Below are 17,383 nucleotides of genomic sequence, written 5' to 3'. Positions count from 1 at the left end.
ACACATAGTTCCAGGTCATAACAGTTTTATATTCCGGGCAAAAGAGAGAAATCCATTGTGTCCACTGGTCTTCTGAATAAGAATATGGAAGCACTTTATGTAACAATTTGTAAAAGAGGAAAAGTAAATAAACAGTTATGACATTAAAATTAATAACTGACTGTTTTGTATTTGGTGCAGTGTGGTAATATGAGAGAAAGGATATCTCAGTTAACCCCATCACTTTGAAATCAAATCAAGCAACCTGTATATTAGGCTCCACCATCCATTTCATATGTATGCATTGTCACAAAAAAATAAGAAAGAGAGAGGCATAAAGGATAAGGCAGTTTATTGGTTTCCTGTAGGCAAAGTGTGTTATTATCATTGTTAAATATATTTTTAATTTCACATTTAATTTTGTGTCCCAAATAACGTACATTTGGGCTGTGTAACAGGAAGGTAGTTGTCCAGTCAATAGCTCTTAACACCTTTACAAGTAAAGATTCACAAGGGGAATTTTCTAAGTCACTAAAAGTGGAAAATTTATTCAGACAGATTTTCACATGCAAGGTTTGTACAAACTGTCAGAGATTCACAGCATGACCAGAAATGTTTTTGTTTTGTTTTTCTTTTTTTTCAGGGGGGATAACCTGTTCTATTGTTAACTATTGAAACTCTGGATCAGTGTTCATGTAGATCGTATTTCATTCAGTCATGTCCGCTGGCTCTCACAAAATTCTTGGTTGTATGTTGTAGCATTTTATTGCATCAGCAGCTTGTTTGCAGATAAGGAATAAGAACCAAAAATAAATCAACAATTGCTTATTGCTTAGTTGTTGGGATAATAATTTCTTTAGTAGTTTTCAGTACCTTGCAATATTTTTTTTTACTTTTCTTTCACCAATTTCCATTACATTTTTCTGAACAATAAATTACTTAGAACTGAAAAGGAGAATACATTACATTCTCAAATAAAAATAATAATGTTGGACTTTTAAACAATTCAAACATTTAACATAAAATATTATGAACTTTCTCTCCTGGTTAAATATAAATAAAGGAATTTATTTTATAATTCTTTAACTTTTTACACACATGACCAGGAGAGAGCTAATGACACAAAATGTATATTAGACTGTAATTGAATAAGTAAAATATCTTTGAATATGTATTTACAAAAAAAAAACCCATAAAAACATATATTGGACCTTGTGATATGTGCCAGTTGTATTGTTACTATTACTCTGCAGCGTTTGTTAATTACAATTTTACTAGTAGCCAATATGGCCTAATAGCAGAGGCAGGCGTTACTACTATGCACTAAAATGGAATACACTTGAAAACTACAGGTGCAGATATTTAACAAGCAAAGTTTTTTAATCCATGTGAGTCCCACAAATGCAAGTGTAACATATTCTCTTTTCATGGCATAAACAAAAGAAAAAACACGCACAAAATATAAAAGAGGAAAAGGGAAATAAAAAGTTATTTAGCAGTTTAGAAGTGAGGCAACAGGCTCAGAGGAGTTACTAACACAAAATGCATATGTTCTTGCAAAAGCACAGACATTCGAAACGTATTATCCTCTTCTATTCACACCCTTACATTGAGTATACTTTTCATTCTTTGCAAGAGGTCTAAAAACTAGAGAGAGTGTTTACTCTTTTTTCTGTTCAGCAGCCATTTGCCTGGAGACCAAACATTTTTTGAGAAATGTTTCTGTTAAACTGGTTCCTTTAATTGAGACCAATAAGGACATTTCTCTCTAGCATTTAGAATGCATTAATAAATGTAAACTGAACAGTATCATTCTTCTAATCACAGTGAAAATGGCAGCAGCTATGAGATCTACTTTGTGATGCATTTTTTCCATGACAGAAATAGACAGTAACTATTTACAAAAAATGGACAAACATTTATTTTGCTTTCTTGCTCTAGTACGTGTAATACACTATTTTTCATTGCATATGGAAGACATGTTTTTAAATATCTTAGCTGTCCCAAGAAATTAGGTAGTTTAAAGGCAGAATCATGCTCAACCACTCACTGGGAAAACTGGATGGAAAAAAGAATCCTTCTAAAAGGTGCAATATTTTCCACATGTATTCAAAACTAATGCAACTACCAACAGTCACTGAGTCTCATTTAATCACTGTGTCATGCATATTCCTAACCAGATGCTCATGCATTTTATCAGCCTGTATAATGCAAACGTGCTTTTCAAATAAATACATACTCTTTATATCAAAATAGGATGTCCACTCTCATCTTGCTAAATGAAACATACTACACCTTACTTACACACCCTATAAAATGGAAACAGTTGTAAAGGATAGTTGTTTGTCTAAGTAACAGGTTTGCTAGCTAATAAATAGTCTATAGTGTTCATGTGTCTTATGTAAACAATCAAAAAGAATGGTAAAAAATAATTGCACCTTTATTTCTGTTTAATTTCCTACTTGCTCTCTTCTAAGGAGTAATATAGTATTCTATGAGAGTTTCTTTGTTAATGAAACAGAAGCCGCTGCTTTTGGGAAGCTTTAGGTGGGAGGGGTGGTGTGATGCCTTCAGTCTATATAGATCAAGGGTACAGTAAATCCACTATATCATGTGACTCTATGCTGACAGTTTTCTGGAGTTGTCAGTTTCCTAGTTAATGTTATGTATGTCACAGTAGCATTTGCATTTTAGATAAGTATTAAACATCTTTTATTTGCAGTCTCTGTTATCTGCTGTAATTAATTGTAGCATTGTATTCAATCTACTATTACATCAGAGCCTCCTAATGCAAAGCTTTGGCCGGCAAAGAGCAGACATAACTTGTCTTGTATATTGAAAGCAAAACAATTCCTCTTACAAAAGTAAACAGTAGTTTTATGAGTACTGCATCACAGGGACAGTTAGTCAAGGATCTACTATACCACGAGCAAAAATGGGGAATTGCTGCAACTCTTGCAAATCATACATTCAGTTGACACCATTAATGTAATGCACAAAAAGCCAAGAAAATGAAGAGATAGAGCAGTTATGCAAAAATACTGTGGGACAGCAATCACTGGGACATACAAAAACTGTTTTTAACATAACATAAAGGCACCATTGATGTCTTTCTCATTTTGAAATACTGTAAAAAAATTGCTACATATGGCACATAACACATTTGTACATATACTTAATTTATAAAACGTTTCCTGTTTTCTACTTGCGGAACTGTTAAAATAAAATAAATTGTTTAATTTAAGGTGGAACACTTCATTATATAAAATAAAGTTTTACAGGTGAATCTATGTTTTATTTGTTTTATACAGCAATAGGGTCTTGGTTAGCTATTACATTGGACAGCCTTGATTGTAACTCTTCTTGTGTTGAGAACCGGCTAGTTGGGTTAGTCCTACTGTCTGCAAGCCGGTATGCACTGGCTGACTCTAAGCTAGTCGCCAGGGGATTTTGTATACTCAGGAAAGGTGTTTCTTCACCTATTCTTTCGTCTTCTGTCTCACTCTCAGATATACTGATCTCAGAGCTTGTGTCAGTGTCCAATCTTAATCTATTGGAAATGTGGCCATTGGGTTTTGTTCTTTTTGCCCTCCGGCTGTTGACTAGTTTCTTTACAGGCTCCAGGGCCGGCTCGTATTCTTGCGTAGTTTCATATTCCTCATCCTCCACTATTCTTAAAGGACTTGGCGGCAGGCTGCTGCTGTCGTGAGCAGGGTTGTGATGGTAGGAATTGTACTGCTGGTTGTAGTGGTAATGGTGATAATATGAGTCATATCTCTTATCTCGCAGTCTTGGAGGTGACACCAAAAGCAATGGTCTTTCTTCTTCTATAAAGGGGCTGACAGCCACAGAAGGAACTGATACAGCTAAGCTAGATACTGGTGGAGACATCTCCAAACAAGGTGATTTTGGAGAGATCGGAGTCTGAAAATCCACAGGTGACATGCGAGCCGGTGTTGTCATTGCTGAAACATATCTATGCCATGAAAAACAAACAAGAATAAAAAAAATTAGACATTGTACAGTGAATTGATATTTACAATTTGTGTAGTCAATGTTATTTCTTATGCAGATTTAGCATTAATGTACACATTAATGTAAGGAATTGTTAAAAAACAAACTCCATGGAAGAAGAGTATCTGGCCATACCCAGAGAACAGGGGACCTTGTGCAGTCTCTGTGTGGGCTCCACCACCTCTTATCAGTGCAGTTGCCAAATAGAGAAGAGCTGGGGCCTCTTTAGCTATGGTTGCCATTTTCCCGAAGATCTGTGCATGCAGAGATGATTTCTCTACTGTGCATGCGCAGATCTTCAGGAAAATGGCAACCATGCCTAAAAAGGCCCCCACTCTTCTATACTGTGAATGTGTGCATGTGCAGTAAACCCTGTCTTGGGCTATCAATTAATATGCCATAAACTAAAAGGGATTGATGCAGAGTTGAATGCAAGTCCGCTCGCAGAGACTATCTTGCATGTTGTTGCTTTGCTCATGTTCCAGAGCAAAGTGTACACAACTACATGCAATACAGTCATATTCAAACCAAACACGTCTTCATTTGAGACTAAAGGGGCATAACTGGGTAGTAACGGGGTGTTCACATGTAGGTAGAATTCAGTGAGGGCATGCTGACATAATTGCAGGCTATGCAGAGTTGTGCCTATGTGTAAATATGTCTGTTTTCAGAAAGATGTGCACTGATGATGATGTTGCTGGCAATTTAACCAAGCATAGGGATGGGGGTGATCTGTCCCCAGAGAGGCCTCGAACTTTGAATATTTAATTCCATGTACCTACTATATGTACCTAATTACCGATTCATGCACAACGAAGGAACTACAATAACTGGTTTCCATCTATATAAGGGTGTGTGTAAATTATCCTCAAGTTAGTCAATGACATGTATAATGATGAACTCTGGAATTTGGTGTGAAAGATCTTCAAAAATGTATTTCAATTGCATGAACATTGCTTTTGCAGAAAGAGAGAGCATGAATTACCTTTCACTGTGGGGTGAATCTCTGTAGGAATCTGGAGTGTCCCTTGCATGCCTGAGATAACTGCAGTCTCTAGGACCTCCAATGCCATTGAGTCGTCCTCTCGGCCCTGTTGGACTTGTGTGTCTACTGTTTTCTACTGATGAGGTCACAATTACAGAGTGACTTTCTGAAATAATGCTTTCTGATTGACCATTACTCCAGCTACCAAGAAAATAAATAAAAAGTTAATTACAGTGCTTACCATTTTATTTTGAAACACTTTGGGCACCTGGTATGTCATATATGATAAACAATACATTTAAATCAATAAATGATATTGACTATCATTGTTTAATAAATTATTATGACAATGTATATTTAATATATATATATATATATATATATATATATATATATATACAAATGTATATCCAACAGAGTAAAGTCAAGAGTAAAATTTTAATATAAAAAGAAGTAAACTTACTGTAGCATGTACAGTGATTAGCTCCACAATGAGAAATTATACATACATTATCACACATATACAATACACACAGATGCAAGTATGATTTTTGTGTTATCAGAGCTGTACATTTCAAGCATCACTCCTCATTTGCAGAGCACTTATTTTTATTTGCAATGTTTAATTCAAATGACTGAAAGCTCTTCCGGATATAGACATGCTCCTTTTATTCCTTGTAATGATTATTACTTTCTGTTCTGTATTCTTGTAAATTGTAAAACATTTCATCATGCAGCATGTTGACCTAATCCTCTGCTCCCGCAGCCCAAGCGTAATGCCGGCATTCTGCAGAATGTTGACATTTGACGTGGCGACTTTCACGTTGGCGTTTTGAACATGTATACATGGTGGTGTCGACATTGTGACTGTCGAAAATTGTGATTGGCAACATCGTGACTGCGTCCAGAATAAACATATGCATCACAGTGATGCTATATATATATATATATATATATATATATAAAATATTCAATAATAAATAACTATACTGCATTAAAAACAACTGTAAAAAAGAATGATGCTCTAACCTTAAAAGACAACTGGGAATGGCTGACAGAAAGTTATGTAGTATGAGTAGATTTAGTCAGTTGCTTGCCTTGGTTATTTTTTTTTCTTACTTAAATTAAAAGGTTCACAAATCATAGTTTATCTTTGTCCACGGTTCAGTTTACAACTGAAATGCATTGCTAATGAGGTACATGCTTATAAATGGCTCTATATAACAGTTACGGCAAGTTATGGCTTTGCTGTTTCATTTATGTATTTTCTTTATAGATAGTTTCAGTTGCATATTATTTATAATGTACAAATGTATGCAGTGCCCATTCCTCTTCCAAAAGGATCCTAAGGATGACAACTGTTACTTTTTATACAGGACTAGAAAACCCAGGGAGGCCTGAAAAAGCCTCTTGCAAGATTCTAAATGACTAGCTGCTAGGATAGTAATTAAGACTGGGTGAAGAGGACTCTAAATGGTTCCCTGTGATCATGGTCTGCAGGCAAGTGTCACTACGGATAAAAGTGGTAATGTGCGATACTAGGCAGGCACATGTGGATTCTGCCCTTATTTTAAAATCAGCCAAAGATACATCAGCAATTGAGATACAATAGAAGTAGTGCAAAATATAAGATCTACTCTTCTGTATTAGGGGAAACTTATCACAATCTGCATTTTTAATGAGACCCCATCCTGGTGAAGAGGTGGAAGCAGAGCACTGCTTCCTGATTTGGGTCCCCAGCACTCACTGTGCAGGCGCAGCCAGATCCCCCTGGGGGTCCCTTAATATTTGCAGGTATCCCCCAAAATTGGGTGTTTTCAGGGAATATCCAGCAAAGATTATTTGATAAATAGGCCCCTTAGTGTCTTGCAGATGGATGTCTGCTATGACCTATAGTAACATGCTCTCATTTGTGTCATACACACTATTTGAAATACACATATTTTAAAATCTCAGAATAGTATGACAATATCCATATACCCACAGTCAATTGCAAGACTTAAGCAATGTGAAAAAAGCACTTTCATAAATGAATTGTAACCTCGATGGTTAGAAGCAGGGATGAATATTAGAGAACAGTGATCTTATGATGTTGATCAAAATTAATCAGACTATAATTGGACTTGTTGGTAAATCTTGACTATGGACTATGGACTGCATGTGCAATCAGGCTCCAGATACACTGCAAGTGATTTAGGCCCAGATTTATCAACAAGTTACTGTATATTCTTGTTATTACTCTATATACTAATCTTAATTTGTGCTCAAACCAATCAGTTCCTAAGTGTCATTTTTCAAACACATGACAGTTAGGATCAGTTTGGTGGGAGCAACATTTAAGATTAGTAATGAGTGATAACAAGAATACCACTCATTGATAAATCTGGGCCTCAGTCATTTAAAAAAAAAATGACCTATTTCCATTCAATTGTAATAGCCACCCAACGATTGTGTACCATCATTTTAATGTCGAATTTAACATTAGTGTATATGAACAAAAACTCATAGTGCTCCATAAAGTAAATCTATGGGGACTATGTATCAAGCTGTTGATACATAAAATTATGCAGAAACTGCAGTTTCTGCATAAGTTTATGTATTGCTCCTATGCACTAAAAGCACAATGCAGGAGATTTCACAGATATCTCAGGCAAAGCGCTAATTAGCACTGCAGATCACAGTCTCCAATATTATCAATAGGAACTACGATCTGACCCCTATGTACTAAACTCCAAAAATCATAGATTTTCGGAGTTTAGCCCCGGTAGTTTACATAATATTCAGATAGGAAAAACTGCTTTGTGCCTATGGAGGCTCCAGGGGCAGGAGAGCGATCTTTTGATCTATTTCTCGCAGCCCCTGGCCAGCTCCGGAAGCTGACACTGTGTGCATGTGCAGTATCCGCTTCCCCCAGGGAAGTCTTTTACTTCTGTGAGAGACTTCCAAAATTTGCTGGGGATATAACTCACGGGACAGCGGTTACTCCAACCGCTGACCCTGCGAGTTCCACTTTGTACATAGCGGTGATATTTTCATTAAAAATGAAAATATCCCCTGCGAGTTGGACTGATAATAAACGCGGCAGTACCGCGATTATTGATACATAGACCCCTAAATCCTCAAAGTGGCAACCCTTCTTGCTATAATTATTCAGGGGTAAAGTAAAACCAATATCTTAAAAAATGATGACAATATCACCTAGTTTTACGACTTCATGGTAAGTGCATGAAGTTATCTAAATCCACATGGTTGTAAACATGATTAGTACACATAATGTGTGTTTAGATACACTTGCTGTAAACTTTAATAATTACTGTAGAATTTTGGATATCAATGCTCACTTGCTTTTGAAGCTTTAACTGGTACAGTAATTGGCGATAGACTGAGAGGATGTTTTTCTTAATACTAATTTCAAAGATAAAAAGTGAAAGTGCACAAACCTGTGACTTGGTGTTTGGGTAACTGTTGTTGAATGATGTGTTGTTGAAGTATAATGACTTGTTGAGAAGGATGTTTCTGTTTCCCTCTCAATGACGTGTTCACTGGATATAACATTCTTGGAAACATATTGCTGTAAAAGTAATTTAAACGTTTTCTTTAATTATTTAATTATGTACATGAAACATACCAAGAAAGTCTTCAAAAAACTGGTTTAAGATTATACATAATATTATTTATTTTTACACAATAGATGGGTGAACAGCGCTATTAAACTAATAACCATAAATTACATTAAACTAAATAAATAGGGTAAATAATGAGCTCACACTATGAATGAGATGATCTGTACATAGAAACTAAGTAAAACTAATCTCCTAGTGCATAATATGAAGGTTGGTATAATACACGCGGCTTGGTTGAATAGGAAATAGCTATTTATTGTTGCAATTTCATACAAAAAGAGTTAAAAACACACCATGTAGGATATATGGACAAATCATCCAAGCGTGTGGTATCCAGTTCCAGGAGAAAATAATAAAAATATATAAGATGAATGCAATTGAAGAAAAGTTATATATATATATATATATATATATATATATATATGTAGAGTGGGTGTATGAAAATGATGTGAATAAATAGGAATACATTTTTTTTAAAATAAGCAATAACTGTTAGTAAGTCTCAGTTCCAAGTGGGCAATCGACATTGAATAAAAGCTCAGTCACTGGTCTCAATAGAGTGATCCGGAATACTGAATGAGTAGCATCTTGCTACTGAGGAAGCTGTGGGCCATTCCACAGGGAAACGCGTCTAGCACCCCATGGGCATCAGCTAATCTATCATTGGGATCCCATTTGGACATTCTCCGGACCAGCATCACTCACTTCACTCCAGTCTTATGGTGTACTCATTCAAGCACGCCATTGCAGCAACTCCTGCATGTTTATCGGGATGTGATCTTTCTACACAAGTCTGGTAAATACTTACAAGCTGGAAAATATTCCACTCTACTGAGACCAGTGACTGAGCTTTTATTCAATGCCGATTGCCCACTTGTAAGTGAGACTTACTAACAGTTATTGCTTATTTTAGCATTTTTTATTCCTATTTATTCATATTATTTTCGTACACCCACCATATATTTTTTTTATTATTTTTCTGCAATTACATTAATCTTATATATTTTTATTATTTTCTCCTGGAGCTGGATACCAAACACTTGAATGATTTGTCCATATATCCTACATTGTATGTTTTTAACTATTTTTGTATAAAATTGCAGCAATAAATAGCTAATTCCTATTCAACCAAGCTGCTTAGAGTCATATACATGTGTATTATACCAACCTTTATATTATGCACTAGGAGATTGGTTTTACATTGTTTCTATATTCAGATCATCTCATTCATAGTGTGAGCTCATTATTTACCCTATTTATTTAGTTTAATGTAATTTATGGTTATTAGTTTAATAGCGCTGTTCGCCCATCTATTGTGTACTTTCTGTATCAGGAGGCTGACACCCTCCATTTGAACCAGCTGCTCAGTGACAGCGCCGTATTGATCGTTTTCCTCTACTGTACATATTATTTATTTTTGTTTTACAATTATACACTATTCTCAATGTTAGGCCTATTTGAAAGAAAACAATTGTTGTCTTATTAAGCTGCAATGTAGTAGATCACCTGACAGTGTCTTACATTGCAGCAGCACAACAACTAGGTTTCATGGTTATTATACAGGGATAATGATGTATTAAGCACCATCACACAGGATTTTACTATATCTCACATTATCCTGGCTGGGTTCAGCTGAGGGTTCCCTACACAAGCATTGGACTATTCTTTTTTTTCAAGTGCACCTGGCATCAATGAGTATCTTAATAAATCTGTTTTTTACTACAGATGAGCGGTTTGGTTTTGCCTCGGATCTCCCTACAAAGTTTGGATCTCAGAACAAGACAAAACATCATCTTTCCGGAAATCTCGGCTCTTGTGTGAAAGTCAAGCTTTCTGGAAAGACGACACTTTCTCATTTGCACCAGTGCAATCCCCAGAAATGCACACAGCAAAAGCTCAATCTGGATGAGTAATAAACAGCATAACTGCCTCTTTTCTTCTTCCAACTGTGTGGTTACCATGAGGAACACTCATTAGCCATTTACTGCATCTGCAAATGGCATGACAGCAGCCCCCTTGTGATTTTTCACATAGTTTTGTTTCACACATATTTCTATTTCTAAGCAGACACGTCTGCTAGGTTATACCTGGGGACTAACCCTATTTTCTTCTAGCAAGACTTGTGATTATATAATCAAGTGTTACACTGTAGTTTTGTCTTGCTTGAACGTTTCATTAACATGTGAATGTAAACTGTTTTAAAACTGATTGACATCTCAGTATAACTTTAAACAAGTAATTGATGACAAATTAGAGCAACACTAATCTTCTGTGTTTCACACTATTCATGCATACTAATTGAGCATCCATGCTCCAATGATGGTAATGAGGTTTGACCAATAAACTATGACCTTATTGGATGTGGATGATTGTAATAGCAGCCCTTAATGGTGATTGACATGCACCAGAGAAATATCTAGGAACCTCATAATTATGTTCGTTAACTATCTGCTACATACCACTATTACTATATGAAGCCTGATACACTTAGCTGTTACATGATTACAAGCTAACATACTGTACTATTATTGGGGCAGGTTTTGTCGCTACTGTTACTAGTCCCGGAGCCACAAACCCCATACAGAAGAAAATACATTAAGGTCTCTTTTACTATTCATATTTTCATGCAGTGCCTTTTTAGCAAAGCCTGAACTGTGAATTTAACATACTGCAAAAGATTCTTTCTATTTACTGCACACAAGGATACTGGGTTTTCCCATATATGTGCAAGCTGTAAGATAGCTGACATAATTTCCATTTTGATTTATGAATTATTCGCCTCTATTAATCAGTCATATATGACTTGTGCTAGCTTTTATTTTTAAGCACACCTCTTTATACAATTGTCTATCGTTCTCTATATTAATATATGTTGTGTCTATTTATATTTCTGTGTATCTAAGTAAGAAAATCTCTGGGTTTTTTCAACTTTGGGAATATCATCCCACCTATATTTTAAGAAATGAAATAAACTAATTTTAAGGAATTCACATACTATACACATAGCATATCGCCTGACATATTACCATCTACAAGTGTGCCCCCAATAAGAGATTTGTCTTTTCTTTTATGCCCTATGCAATAAATCCCTTTTTTTGGTGTACTAGTTCCCCCCCCCCCCCCCCCAAGAAATCCGCCCCAACAATATCAGGCTGTGTCTGTGTCTGTTTGTTTGATCACTGTGTTTATGGCAAGGGACTACCAGATGGCATACTGAGATAAAAAATCTCTACCAAAACTAACTTTTAAGCCCCTCACTACTGCTGAAGTTGCAACAGGACTTCTTGTGAACTTGGGCCCAGTCACAACTTTGAGGACTCTTAACCTTTTTATTCAGTCGCTATTCAGCATCAAACATGGACACACTGTATTAGTTCAATATTTGTAGTTATTCTTCTTAACTATCAGAGATGTGTTTCTCTTCTTCTTTTTAAAATATGAACTACATATTATGACTTTCACACAATATTCTGTTACACAGTAGTGAGTGATAACAAAAGCCCTAATGGGTGATTTCATGAAACATATAATTCATTTATAATATTGATGCAACTCAGAGACTTTAATATGCTAGTGCAATTATTAATTATACCCAGCAGATAAAAATAATTCTGTAATAATATTGAATACTTTTTTTCAATAAACTGTGCAACTCACAAAGATATGCCTTTATAAGCTTATATTACTTCCCTTTTAGACCTTGATACTGTACATAGATTAGCCTAATGACATTACTGCTAAAGTACTACAGTTAACAATACAGTATGGCAGTTACTACAGAATAACCTACATTTACCAGCTGGACATTTTCTTGTGGTGGATTTGGATGATGTGGCCCATTTGCCATGTTGACCATATTGTTCCTTTCCGAGCGATGACTTAGACGATCACGCAACTTTTTTCTTTGTTTCCTAAATATAAGTTTAAGATATAATGTTTAGTATTTATCTTAGTGACTTATGACAATTATTAAGTAAGGACACTAGTTAATAATATACTGTAAAATATGACTTTAAATTGACAAAATTACTTTCCAATTAGTGGGGCATTCTTGACACTTAAATTTGACAATCAAAAATCAGTTTACAATTATTTCATGCCTATATTAGGTAAATAGCTGGGTTGGGTACAAGATCCCGATGGTCAGGATGCCGATGCTCAGAATACCAACAGCTGCATCCCGATGGTCAAAATCTCAGATGGATTTTGGTAAGCATTTTATCCCATTTCTTAACCCTTACCCTAACCCACCCTTCCAGAAGCTTAACCCTAACCCACCCCTCCTGCAATCAAACCCTAACCATCCCGTCCCACAGTCTAACCATAACCCTCACCTTCCGTAGCCTAATCCTAACCTTCTCCCTAGTGCGTAACCTTAAACCTAACTTTAATACTTACCATTGGAGTCTGTTGGGATTAAAACCATTGAGATGTCGCTATTGGTATTGTGACCATCAGCATCCTGACTATTGTTATCCTAACTACATTCCAATTAGCTAACTCTGTCAATTTAATTTACACTTGTTTGCCAGTTTTAAAACATGTGACTTATGTGAATGATTTAAATTGCTTTGATCACATCCACTATTTTTCTGTTTTAATGTTTGAGATAATTCAGCCAACTATAAATTAAGTAATTTTAATATAATTAAAATGCATAATAATTAATTGGTTGATTACTAATAACATATTATGCTAGAAGAGCATGTTTAGTTGGTGTGATCAGACATCACTAATGATATCTTTAAATATTTTTACAAATTGTCAAGGACAATATTTGTATCAGAAACTTTCTGATTTATACACTCAAATAAACATATTTAAATATATATTTAAAATATATAAAATAAAAGGAAAGTTTACTTGGTTTTGCAGTAGGCCACAACACACATGATGCCAACTACAAGCAGAGCAATACAGATGCCAGTGATGGTCAGCACTCTTTTCTGGTACAATTCCTCGGCTTCTAGAAAGGTAAAAAAACAAGGATGCACTCAAATGCTAAGTTCATTATGAGCTACAGTCAAAGCCCCAAAATAAATTTACCACACTAGCCCAGAAAAATTATAAACAATAATGACTAAATGTATTTAAATGTTTTAATATATTCATGCATTTAAATATCATAAAAGTGTAATAAATAAAATAGAATTTTGAAGGTTAGGAAAATATAGACTTTCCCCTTTTTTTATATAAGTTTGCAAATACTTTGACAGTGATATATGAAACATGAAATTTCTGATGTAAATCTTGTGAAGGCACCTTTTACAAAAAGAGCTGGATTGACGTGATGTATTTAAATATAGTATAAATGGAAAATGGCAGAGAAACATCAAAACTGGATGCAAAATTTTAGACTTTAAATTAAGTCACATTAACGTGATTGCAGAAAAAGGCAATTCTATTGGGCAGGGAAAGAATATATGAAGAATAATAATGCAAAATTACTTTGAAAAGACTAAGATTACATTTTATTTGCAATTGTTTAAATATTCTAGGATTAATAATAATAATAATAATAATAATAATAATAATCATAATAATAATAAAAAAACTTCACCTTAGCTACATTAGTTTCCTTCACATGAACTTCTCAGAAAAACAGACATTTATATATTTGATATTGGCTTGCAATCACATAGCAAATAGGCAAAATAGAAACAAAAGCTATGCAAATTAATATTCTAAAGAAAGTAGAATTTTCTCATATATGAAGTGCACTGTATCTTAAAAAAATTAATTATTAGTAGCTAAACTTAACTAAGAAAAAGTGCTGCTGTCCATTGCAACTAATCAGATGCTTGCTTTGATTTTATAAACTCCACTATAAAAGTAGTAGTTAGAATGTAACTAGTTAATATAGGCAACAAAATGTTTTTTTCATTCCATAAATGTCACACTTTATATACAACTACTCCATGTTACTTAAGGGGCACGTACAACTATTACTGAAGTCCGAAGCGGCAAAAAGTTGCAATAACAGCAAAGAGTTCAAAACAGTGATACATTAGCCATTTTGATGCTGCTGTTTATTTTAATGATTCTCAGCCAAATAGGACTTCAGTATAATTATTACTGTGAATATTATTATTACTATTACTTTTTTAATGGTTAGTGTGCTTCTAGAGCCACTGTTGTTTCATATATTATTGTATATTTTGCCTCTTTTGGATCAAAGAGCAAACAGCAAGAATACATGTAAAAGAGAGTTGCATAGGTGAGTATACCATTCAATTAAATATCTGCAACTTAAATGTCCTGCAACTTAGGTCATATGCTCACATGCTAAACAGCAACTTTAAAATTTGTCAATTTGGTTTGGGTTAGGAATATATTTTTGGCCATACTTTTAGGTAGGGAAATACTTAATTATTAATTATACATTGATTAATTAATATGCATTGTTTCCTTATGTGTTTAGTATAGGTTAATCATTTATTTTTTCTCCAGACAGTGCACAGTAGATAAATGATCATTTGCCTTCCCTGCCCCCAGTTCCTTCAAATAATTTCAGTGTTTGTAATTAGATTGTACAAAAAGGTAAAACATTAATCAAGGTAAAATAACCCAGCAGTGATGTGATTTCCGGGCACAGAATTGAAATCGACAGATCAATCTTTCTCTATAACTGCAAGAGTTTAAGTTACGATTTAGACAGACATAATTGTGAGAAGACTCACAAAAATACATAAGATATTGGGGTAGATGTATTATAGAGGCACTTAACGTGCCGCTATAACGCTTCCCGCTTCGCCTCTTTACCGAGGCGAAGCAGGAAGCACTACCGATGAGATGTACAAACATCTCATTGGCCGGAGAGGGGGAGCGTTAACTCCCCCCTCCGGAGCTACCTGCTAGAGACAGCAGCGCGTCAGCCTAGTGCTGATGCGCTGTGTCTCTGTCCCGGACGGCTCCACTGAGCATGCGCGGGATCTCGCAAGTATCGCGAGATCCTCGCGTGGAGCCCTGGAGCCGGTAGCCGCTGCAGCAGGGACAGCGCTGTCCCTGCTGTGGGGATAGGCTAACGCCAGGCTGTAGCTGTCGATAACGACAGCTACAGCCAGCCGAACGGTCAGACGATCTGACCATTCGTACATAGCCCAGCCTATCAGCGTTGCTATCTTGTAGATAACAGCGCCGATAATGACAGGGGCGCATAGCACCCCTGTCATTTACCGCCCAGACCCCGATCATACATCGGGGAGAAGTGTTATCAGCGCACATAACGTGCGCTGATACCGTTTCTGGGCTTCATACATCTACCCCAATTTACTAAAACTGTCAAGCTCTAATCTCCATGTTTGTTGCCAGTAATAACCTATCAGATTTTTGTTTTAAATAATGTGGTGCATGTATGGTTAATGATTGTATAATTGTGATTGATTGATGTGTTACATGTACTCAATTTACTGAAAAACTGGGGCTTATGTAATTGGTTGTGAGCTGCAGCCACTGCAGGAACTCCTGCAAGTCTTCCCGTATTATTAAAGCGGCAATCATTTTAATGACTCATGTATTAATAATCACACTAATTTTAAGTAAATGAATGCATTTTTAAATTGGCCACCTTCACAATGGGGCACTATGTACTCTTTAAATATAATTTTCTGTAAAATTTGAGGCAAAATGTTTATATTCCCTTATTTATTTTAATTGTCCTTTCAAATATTCCCAATATTTCTATATTTGTAAATTAATAATACAGTAATATATATTTAAATATCTACTTTGATCATCAACATATGACTAATATTTTAAATTAATCAAGATCTATCCTTGTAAACTAAGACAGATATTTTGCATTTTGCAGCAACAAACCACATATTAAGTCTACAAAAATTTTAAATAATGCTACATGAATCCATACCTTAAGGGAAATATATCAGAAAATATTTGCTAGAGAAATTTATAGTAAATCCCTACTTGATTGTTTTATTTCAAAGCCATAAGGGAATAAAGTTTACTGTATATTTCAAAGCCATAAGGGAATCAATTTTACTGTATATTTCACATACTTAAAACAGCTGGTAATACTGCTTCTAAATTTTGAAATCAAATGTAAAAACAGGAAAAGAAAATTATAAACATCCAATTAAAAAAATCCCATGACCCTTGTTTCCTAAATAGCCTGCAGGCATTAAAATACCTTGAAATACATACTGTATATGAGAAAAAGCAAAGCAGTAGAAATTATTCCCTTATGCAAAATTTTGTGAACAACAGAAAATTTTAGGTATTTTATTTTTTATTAATTTATAGAATAATGGTGGAGTTTTTGTGTGTCTAGGGTGGGTGTTACCAAAAATCCAGAATAGGCAATTTGATATGTGATTATTTGACATTTCAATGACATCAAATGTTTCTTTGATATACAGTGTAATGCTAATTCTAGTTTATTATAATGTGTGGTGTTTAATAATAGGGTTTCTAACATTGAAAATTAAACTCTACATATTTTATCCAGTCAAGTGTAAGTTCAAAAACAGCATTTCCTCAAAAAAACAGAGGGTGATGGTCATAAAAGTATTAATATAAAATAGTTACACTTCATTCAAACTGACTGAATAATAGTTTCACCACTAACATTACAACTGAATAAAACATTTTGCACTTTTACCCAATTTGTAGTAATAAATTAGCAGATCTGTTAAGTACAATTCCTAATTAAAAGTAGTTTTAAGAAACAGTGCACCTCTAGCATGATAATGAGAGTCTTGCAAGCCAATGTCATGATAATGAAATATACAGTTAACAAGTTATGAACATTGTCAAACAAAAATGA

General features: G+C 34.9%; 1 protein-coding gene across 8 annotated transcripts in view; it reads right to left on the bottom strand.

Moving 5' to 3' along the window:
* Positions 1 to 314: 314 nt before the first annotated feature.
* The window catches only part of NRG1 (neuregulin 1), an 811,282-nt gene continuing 794,213 nt past the window's right edge, over positions 315 to 17,383 (bottom strand). For 7 of the 8 annotated variants that reach the window (XM_088448398.1, XM_088448401.1, XM_088448400.1 and 4 more), the window contains 5 exons: positions 13,465 to 13,567; positions 12,392 to 12,512; positions 8,419 to 8,549; positions 4,979 to 5,179; positions 315 to 3,955 (listed from right to left, as the gene is read on the bottom strand). In XM_088448398.1, the coding sequence (XP_088304524.1) occupies positions 3,283 to 3,955; positions 4,979 to 5,179; positions 8,419 to 8,549; positions 12,392 to 12,512; positions 13,465 to 13,567 (1,229 nt within the window). In that variant the 3' untranslated portion in view covers positions 315 to 3,282. The remainder of the gene's footprint in view (positions 3,956 to 4,978; positions 5,180 to 8,418; positions 8,550 to 12,391; positions 12,513 to 13,464; positions 13,568 to 17,383) is intronic. The other variant, XM_088448399.1, reaches the window with a different exon arrangement.

The sequence above is a fragment of the Taudactylus pleione genome, unplaced genomic scaffold, assembly GCF_031769625.1.
Source record: "Taudactylus pleione unplaced genomic scaffold, aTauple2 ptg000454l, whole genome shotgun sequence".
Lineage (NCBI taxonomy): Eukaryota > Metazoa > Chordata > Amphibia > Anura > Myobatrachidae > Taudactylus > Taudactylus pleione.
Note: the sequence above shows the minus strand (reverse complement) of the source record. Positions and strands in the feature narration are given on the sequence as shown.